We start from the raw sequence: 9,877 nt of genomic DNA, 5'->3' as shown, positions 1-9,877 counted from the left end.
CCCTCTACTTTTTTCCTTCCCGTTAGCACCTCTCCCTCACCCTCACTTTCTCTCTTCTCAATAAAACTATTGAAGCCCATCCTTCAATGTTTCTCTTTGCTTACCCCTCCTCATCTTCCCACACTATCATTAGAACACTCCTCTACCTCTACTGTTTTCTTCCATATATCTTCAGCCACGATGACACGTCCAATTGTACCAATCTTCTGGTTGTCCTCTAAGGAACAATTTTCAATTGGTGGCAGCCTCCCTTAATGCTAAAATCACATAAATCGAGTGAGAAGATTTTGGCTTTTAAACTATTTTGGCAAAATTACTGCCAAATGGCTAATCTAATCCATGATTCAAGGCTAATATAGTTGTTATAGCAAGCACACAAATCTAATGAACACATACAGTTGCACAATCACGCAATATAAGAAAAGAGAAAAATAATAATACAGGATTTACGTGGTTTGATCGTAAGGTCTACATCTGTAGGTAAGACGAGAAAAAGTTTCACTATGATGAAAATAACAAGATACAATCTTTCAGAACTCTCAAACCCTAATCTCAATGTGTTTTCTGAATATCTTACAACTCTACCACAAAGGATAAAATATTCCACTGCTACCATATATCACTTTTTATCCCAATCAGGTTATAGTGCAAAACTTTCGAGTAGGGTCACAATTCAGATCCATGAAGACATATCTAAAATTCAAGCCATATACAAATAATAATTCTTCTCCTTGGCTTGAATTCCCTCCATCATAAAAAAATTTACCATACCACTCTGTCTTGCCATATGCCTTCGCAAGGGCATAAAGGAAAAAAAAGAAGAGAAATATGAATTTGACCTCATGCGGATTAAATAAAGGAGTAGGTAAAAAAAAAAAAATTGTTAATTAATCAAAGGTCCTTTTCCTACAATAGATCCAAGGGGAAAAGTATTTCTAAATTTATACCGTTCACGAAGAATAAAAAAAAATAAGGTTTTTCTTGTTTTTAAAATGTTCTTAGCTTTTCTTTTATCTATTCTATATTTTTAAATATTAAATAAAATAAAAAAGGTTCGCTAAATTTTAAAGAAAAGATAAAAAAAATTTAGGAGTACTACAAACACCAACTAAGTTTAGGCAATGCCTAAACATGCTAACTGGGACTCCTTTAGTCATCATATCTATAGGATTATTATTTGTATAGACTTTTTGCACAACTACAGTTCCCTAATATATAATGTCCCGAATGAAGTGATATCTACTATCAATGTGCTTAGTTTGCTTATGGTACATCTCATTCTTTGTGAGATGTATTACACTATGACTGTCACAAAACACTATTAGCTTGTTTTGTATCAATCCAAGATCACCCACCAAACCCCTGTAACCATAAAACTTCCTTTACTGCCTCTGCTAAAGCCATATATTTAGTCTTTGTGGTAGACAAAGTAACTGTAGCTTATAATGTTGCCTTCCAACTGATAGCATTTCTAGATAGAGTAAAAAAAATAACCTGTTAGAGATCTCCTATTATCTAAGTCCCCTGTAAAATTTAAATCGACATAGCCAACAATTGAATCACTCATCTTGGCCCTATTGAATGTCCGACCAACATCTGTAGTACCTTTTAAATACCTCAGAATCCATTTTACTGCCTGCCAATGGTCTTTCCTAGGTCATGCCATGTATCTACTCACAATATTAATTGTTTGTGAAATGTCAAGTTGGGTGCAAACTATAGCATACATGATGCTACCAACAGCACTCGAATAAGAAACATTAGACATGCGCTCCATCTCCTCATCTGTTTTTGGTGACATATTTATAGATAACTTGAAATGGGCAACAAATGGAGCAGTTACGAGCTTAGCATTATTCATCTTAAAATGCTTAAGCACTTTCTCAATATAGGCCTATTGAGACAAGAAGAACTTCCCAACACTTCTATCCCTAGTAATTTCTATTCCCTATATCTTCTTTGCAGCACCTAAATCCTTCATCTTAAACTCATCACTCAATTGCTTTTTCAGAATGTTAATCCATGACATGCTTTTAGCAGTAGTAAGCATGTCATCCACATATAACAACAAATAGATAAAGAAACAACTTGAAAGCTCCCTATGATACATACAATTTTCATATAAACTACGAATAAAGCTATTATGAATCATGAATGTGTTAAATCTTTTATAACACTACCTAGGTGACTGCTCCAAACTATATAAAGATTTCTTAAGTAAGCAAATATGATTTTTCATACCTGGAATGACAAATCCCTTAGGTTGACTCATATAAATTTGCTCCTCCAGCTCACCATACAAAAATTTTGTCTTCACATCTAGTTGCTTAAGCTCTAGATCATGAAGAGCAACCATAGCAAGTAAAACTCTAATAGAAATGTGCTTCACAACTAGAGAAAACACTTTATTAAAGTCAATCTCTTCCCTCTGAGTAAAGTCTTTTACTACCAACTATGCCTTATGTCGAGGTGCTTAACCCCTGGAATGTCTTCCTTTTTCTAGAACACCTATTTGCAGCCTATCACTTTTTGTCTCTTAGGAAATATTACGAGCTCCTAAGTCTGATTCTTGTGAAGACATTCAATTTCTTCACCCATAACATCGAACCACTGATCTACATCTGAATAAGAAATAACTTCTTTATAATTGCTAGGTTCATGCACATCAACTGTCTTAGTAACTGACAAGGCAAACACAACTAGATTTGCTTATGCATAACTCTGTAAGTCTGATCTGTCTTTTCTCTCTACCAGTTACAATGCTATATGGTTCCTATTGCTATTGCTCAGGTGCATCCTTTTATTTATCAGAATCTTACACCTCATTCTCTGAATCACTAGACTGAACTACTGAAGTATCAATTTCAAGCTCTACCTATTCTCTGACACTGTGATTCGATTCTGCTATTTACTTTTCCTTCTGATTCCAATGAAGCAGACTCATTAAATATCATATCCCTACTGATAATTAATCCTAGAGACTATGGTGAAGGAACGGAAGCGTGAAAAACACAAGTTTATACCATTGAATTCAAAAATTTTCATCTAGGGTCACATGCATCATACAAGATTTATTTTTATCTATTTGATTTCAATGATAAACAACATATTAAAAACTCTTTTAATATGTTTTTGGATCTGTATTTGCCATTTAAGATTTTAAAATTAATCAGATTAATTTTAGAACCCTAGATTAAATCAAGAACGATTACACTAACCTCTTGATGCAATCGCAGTATGTCCGCTTTTGAGATTCGTCTTCAGGACACCAAATGTTGTCCCTCTAGCTTGTCCACACCAAGAACACCTATGGCAGCCCTTGACCAGCCTCTAAAGCTTTTTCTATTAATTAGAAATTCAAGTTCTGCCTTTTAAGAGATTAGAGATGTAAACAGGACACTAGAAACAATTTCTAGTGTTCTTAATTCAAGAGATTGATGGCTAATCTCTTTGAATTGATGAGAGATGAAGAGAAATAGCTGGAGAGGCTCAAAGTGGCGTGACAAATGAGAGAAGAGGCTGCTAGTTATTTTTTCTCATAACAACACTTAAATAGCTAGGTTAACACATTAAACCCTTGCCACATGTCACCCTTTGATTAGCTCTAGGTTTAAGTGACCCAATCACATTGTGCCAAATGTCAAACCTATATTTAATCTTGATTTTAATCATCTTACATGATTAAAAAACATTTGGCAAGCTTATGTGTAATCCCATGTGTCACCATCTCATGGTGCCATGTGTCACACTGCAAAATGACCAAAATGCCCCTGTGTCTTAATTTTGAATTCTCAACCCAAAATAATTATTTTTCTTCTTCTAATTAATTTATATCAAATATAAATTAATTAATTAATCTCTATTAATTAATTTTTCATTAATTAAATTCATATTTAAACACTTTAAATATAAATTTAACTTATATTATACATCCAATAATCTAGATTTGGTTTCAAGTCATGCTAGGGACTTTGCAATCTAATTGCAAATCAAACCTATTTAATTAATCAATTAAACTCTTTAATTGATTAATTAAATCATATTTAAATAGGTGATAACTTGTGTATGTGTGTGACTTACTAGGCTCATCACTAATTGGCAATGAGACATGATATCAACTCTTAATATCATTAGAACTCTTTCTTACCATAAATGATTTCTCTAAATCATTTTATGAACCTCATAGACCATGGTTAACACCTAGCATAGCATGCCATGGCCACCCAATTAGTAATAAGGTTTACCTTAAATGAACCTATAATCATATGTTACCATGCACTAGAATCTCTCTGTTACAAAATCCCAACTCAAGCTGGAGTCATGGTTTATGTCAAACTCCATTTGCTATTAATATTATGTTTTCTTTTAATTTCAGTTCTTGATTAAAAAGATTTTATCATCAGAAACTCTTTTCTGAATAAATCTATATGTCCTGGCCAGGAACTTGAAACATCAAGAACAATTAAATGAACATAGGATTTTATCTCTATTTACTTAGAGGAACAGATTCCATCTTGATCAACACCTACCTCCATATATAACTAGTAGGAGCCAACACATGCCCATATACCCATACACAGTACAAGTATGAAAGCAGTATCAAACTCAAACTACCTATATACAAGATAACTGTGCTATCTCAGGTCTAAAGATTATATGCACTGATATGATTTATGACAAAACATTGACAAGAGTAAACTCCATGTGCTTGTCATAAGTGTCACTGGTTCGGCCTCCTTATCATTTATAAGTGCCTATCATGTTTGTTATATGGCATGAGACTCACCATTCCATCTTATTTATATCTCATATAAATAACTTGGGAATAAACATGAATACAATCTTTCTGGATAAGTCATGTCCTTATTATGAAGTATCCTCGATTGTGAACCTATTTATGATGCTTTGTGCTAGAAATATTATCACTCGTATTCTTAACAACTTAAGAATAATATTTCTAACAAAATATCAATGGACCTTTTCTATTACACATAAATATATTATATAAACAGAAAAGTGGAAATGCCATTTATTAATAAAATATGTACAAGATACATACTAAATGATATGCTCTAGGGCATACTACTAACATATGGATAATTACACCACAACCTGTAACCTTTCACTCTAGATGTATACCCTAGAAATATGCATTTTCTTGCTCTCGGCTCAAGCTTACCATCCCTCACATAAGCATAAGTAGAGTAACCAAATACTCTTAACTGAGAGTAATCAGTAGGTGGGCTAAACTAGGTTTGCACTCAATAGCTGTAGATGGAGATCTGTTAACTAAGATACAGGCTGCATTCATTGCTTTAACCCAGAAATCCTTTCCTAAACCTAAATGTGAGTGCATGGTTCTTACTTTGTCACAAAGCATTTTGTTCATACATTATATAATACCATTTTGTTCCGGTGTCCTTATACAAGTGCGGTGTCTCACTATACATTCATTACTACAGAATGCATCAAACTCACGATTGCAAAATTCCAACCCATTAATAGTTCTAAAACGCTTGAACTTTTTTTTTATTTGCTTCTCAATCATTGTATTCCATTTTACAAAATTTGAAAATGCCTCATCTTTTATTTTCAAAAAACACACCCAAACCATTTGAAAGTAATCATTAATCAAAGTCATGAAATATCTGGTATCGCTCTTGAAAGAGATTTTGTTAGGACCCCGTAGATTTGAATGGATATAATCCACCGTACCTCTAGTCTTGTGCACTGCCTTTTTTTTGAACTTCACCCTCGTCTGTTTGCTAAATGCACAGTGTTTACAAAAGTCCACAGATTCTGTTTTTGCCCATCCAACAAATCCCGCTCGCTCAATACAGATAAAACTCTTTCACTCTTATGACCAAGTAATAGATGCCACAATTTGAGTCTGATTCTAATTATTGCTTCCTAATGCTACTGCAACTTCTCTTGAAACTGTATTGCCCTAAAGAAAATACAATCCTAAAACCAAATTGCTCTTCATGAGTACTATAGAACCCTTGCACACTTTGAGAACTCCATTCTCCGTATGGTATCTGAATCCATGAGAATCAAATGTCCCAAGAGAAATCAGGTTCCTCTTCAATCTTGGAACATGCTAACACTCCATAATTCGGACAACGCTATTAAGTATCCTCAATCTGATGTTACCAATTCCTTCCACAGGTAATGCAAAATCATTACCCAGAAAACACCTTACCACTCATCTATTTGTAAGTGACAAACCAATTTATGTATGCACACATGCTATAAGTAACGCCAGTATCAAGAATCCAGGAATTCTGTCCATAATCTGAACTTAAGGATAAAATTTCTCCAGCACTATCATCACCATCAGAATTGCTAAACTTATCAACTATATTCATACAACTTTTTGGTTGCTTTCCCTTTTTATTTTTCAACTTGGGACAATCTCTTTTACAGTGACCTTGCTCTTGTACTCAAAACAATTAGCCCTTTTCATTCTTAACTTAGATCTGGCATTAGATTTCTTCTTACTAGAAGAACCCTATTTTGATTGTGTTCTTCGCTTGCTCACCAAACCTTCCCCCTTAGCCCTTTCTCTATTATCTAGAAAATTCTTTTTTTAACTCCTTTGATTTTAGAGAATTACTAATATCATCTAGTGAAATACTATCTTTCCCATACAATATAGTAACAACAAAAGTCTCATAGAAGGGTAGCAAAGAACATAACACAATAAGGGCCAAATCCTCACTGTCAATGTTAATATTCTTTAAATCTATAATAATTGAATTAAATTCATGTACATGTTCTTTAATGGGCATACTTTCACTCATTCTTAAATTTTATAGCCTTTTCTTCAGATATAGATAGTTGGTCAGCGATTTGGCAGAGTAAAACTCCTTTAATTTCTTCCATGCTGCAGACACTGAGCTTTCACTAGCAATCTCAAATAGGGTATTATCAGTTACGCTCATGAAAATCGTAGTCAAGGCTCTCTCCTTCAGAGTAGCCTTATCTGCCTCTTTCGTACCCTCTAAAAAGTTATCATCGATTACCTTCCACAGACCTTATAGGTTAAGGAAGATTTGATTTTAATCTTCCACGGACTGAAACTCAATTCACCATCTAATACTTCATTGAAGACGACACCATCTGTAAACCCTAGATTATACACACAAAACTCTAACATTAATTTGTTATAGCAAGCACGTAAATCTAAGGAATACACATAATCGCAAGCACCCAAATTTAAGGAATACACAGAATCGCACAATCACATAGTATAAGAAAAGAGAAGAAGAATAATACAGAATTTACATGGTTTGCCTGTAAGATCTACGTCCACGGGCAAGATAAGAGACCACTATAATGAAAAAAATTAAAAATAATTACTCAGATCTCTCAAACCCTAGCCCTAATATGTTTTCCAAATATCTCAAAACTCTACCGCAAAGTGTAGAATATTTCTACCACCATAGACCTCACTTTTTATCCCAATTTAGTCATAACACGAATCTTTCGGGTTGAGTCACAATTTTGATCCATGAAGATATATAAAAAATTCAAGCCACATAAAAATAAAAATTACCACTTGTTAGAGATTTGGGAAGCCTAAAGTGCTAGGGGAGAATTCTTCTTAATGGGTCTTATGAAAGAGCACACTCATGAGCTTGACACCGCATCTAACCCAAAACCTTAAGGCCATGGGTCTATGAGTCCTTTCTACTTATATGTCTCTCACTCATTTCATCTTTTTCAGATGTGGAAATTTCACACTTGCACATTCCCAACAATAGTGTTTTTCATATCTTCAGCTTCGAATAAAGATTTACAGATAAATAGAAACTTTATGCTACCATCAAATTAGTGAAACTCCATTGGCACCAAGAATTGTAATTTTCTACCTAACACGCAGGACCCATGGGCAACCATAAGGGCACTTAATATTACAATCATTTCCTACTCAATTGGGTGTGCCAAATGCAAAGATGGTCATGAAATTTGCATAGTTGATCTAAAAACGCCTTCCTCCTCCTCCCAAGTGGATCAGTAAGCATGTTTTCGGTCTATAATTAGTGAGTTGATATTGAATATACATATAGTTTCAACATTATTATATTTTTGTCTTGCTCATATATATATATATATATATATGCTACATATTTTAGGATATTCAATTATTATTGCATAATTTATTAGCCCATGTTATGTGTATGTGCACGTACTTGTGGATGTGGATGTGGATGAGATAGAAATGGCTTTAAGTTTGATCACGCTAGCACTCAGAGATGGAATTAAGCAAAAGTTTGATTTAAATTGAATTCATTGGCATATCTTGGATTTGAAAGAGCTACTGTAAGGGCAAGTTCCATATATATATATGGACTATGTTGGTGCATGTGTGCTTACAAATTATATAGTTGAGCTGTGCTATATATGCATTCTATTTTATGGCTGCACTAGTTCTAGGTTTGTGACAAAAATTATATTCATATATAATTTCAAACTTTATAAGTTGAACTCTCATTCCTGTTTAAAGTTTTTTCCTTAGGTGATAGGTGAACCTAATTTCTTCAAGTCAACCCTACTTTCATCTCCACATGAACCTTTTTAATATTTTTCTGCAATGAATTTATAATTTTCTAGATACTCTGTACGGTTACTTAAAATTATGTAAAATTTTTCTTATATCTATGCTTGAAGATTATGGATGCATGTATGTATGTGAGGATTAAGTAGAGTTCTTGTATTGGATATTTGTATATATTTATGTATGTTGATGTTATAGGTTAAGTTAAACTTCCCGCTGGGTTGCCATATTTATGGACAAACTCTATCCGCTTATTTTTGTGAAATCGGGCTTTTTGTGGGCTTAGTAACAAGATTGGCTTGCTATGGGGTTTGTCACCTTATGTAAGTCTAACTCTTAGCATCAGTCATGACCCTCTGGTTAGGTCATGATAGAGGAGGCACAGTTCTTAGCGCCACATATATAGTTATATACTATAATAAAACAGACTTTCAGCCATGAATTTATGGATCCATCACTAAATATATCATAATAATAGAGGTTAACGATGAGGTTTTCAGTGATGACCATAATTCATCGCTAATCTACTACTAATTCAAAAAAATTAACTTTAGTGATGAATTATAGTCCATCATTGAAACCCTCGTAGATAGAGTATTAGCAATGAATTAGCTATGGATCAATGACGGATCCATCAATAATCAATGTTATTAGTGATAGAATTTTAATCTGTCGCTGAAAATCCTTTTTTTCTTATAGTGAATTAAGGCAACAGGATGGAGTGAAGTTGCAAAATCATAGGCTATAATGTATGAAACCTCAACCATTCATCTGATATGTGTATGCTCATTGATGAGTTTTCTATCAGAATATAGGCATGTTAAGGAACTTCTCACGTTCAAAGGTACGTTGATCGAGGCTCTTGAAGATGTTGGAAGTAATGCGGCAAAGTGGGCTTCCCCTTCCTAGTCCGACCAACAAAGCAGGAAGAAGAAGCGAAAGATTGTAGAAATGCAATTTTAAGGTCCGATTAACAAACGTTATTATCATGTGCTTCACGTGATCTAATAAGGGGTAATTGCCCAATTTTGCATAAATGGGGTTAATTGAACCTATTTAAAGATCATGGCCTAAAGTTCACTCTCCCCTATAATTAAGGGGCTTGATTGGGATTTTGACTTTTTTAACTTGAAAGGGGCTTGATTGGGATTTTGACTTTTTTAACTTGAAATGAATATTTCATTACGTTAGAGGAAACTACGTGATGATATTGGGGGTAATTTTATAGATAGTCTCTAAATTATACCTTTTTAATAGCATTGTTCCTCAAAGTTAATTTGTAATATAAAACTTCAAAAATTTTTATTTTAATCATAA

General features: G+C 33.7%; 1 protein-coding gene across 1 annotated transcript; it reads right to left on the bottom strand.

Annotated features, from left to right (window-relative positions):
- Positions 1-1,948: 1,948 nt before the first annotated feature.
- Positions 1,949-9,550, bottom strand: LOC131183063 (uncharacterized). Its single transcript, XM_058152894.1, has 3 exons — positions 9,397-9,550; positions 7,026-7,131; positions 1,949-2,099 (listed from the first exon to the last, which is right to left on the bottom strand). Exons 1-3 carry the CDS (start codon positions 9,548-9,550, stop codon positions 1,949-1,951), a joined length of 411 nt encoding a protein of 136 aa, XP_058008877.1.
- Between the last annotated feature and the right edge of the window lie 327 nt (positions 9,551-9,877).

Source organism: Hevea brasiliensis, chromosome 1, assembly GCF_030052815.1.
Source record: "Hevea brasiliensis isolate MT/VB/25A 57/8 chromosome 1, ASM3005281v1, whole genome shotgun sequence".
In the NCBI taxonomy this organism is placed as follows: domain Eukaryota; kingdom Viridiplantae; phylum Streptophyta; class Magnoliopsida; order Malpighiales; family Euphorbiaceae; genus Hevea; species Hevea brasiliensis.
This window is presented reverse-complemented; position numbering and strand designations above follow the sequence as displayed.

Bases quoted from the DNA above. Each gene is read 5' to 3' on its own strand.
- LOC131183063 (XM_058152894.1), bottom strand. From the start codon at position 9,550: ATGATAATAACGTTTGTTAATCGGACCTTAAAATTGCATTTCTACAAT. The intron at 7,132-9,396 runs GTGAGAAGTTCC...TGTATAATCTAG, and splicing joins CGATCAACGTACCTTTGAAC to GGTTTACAGATGGTGTCGTC. The intron at 2,100-7,025 runs GTAATCGATGAT...TATGTATCATAG, and splicing joins ACCTATAAGGTCTGTGGAAG to GGAGCTTTCAAGTTGTTTCT.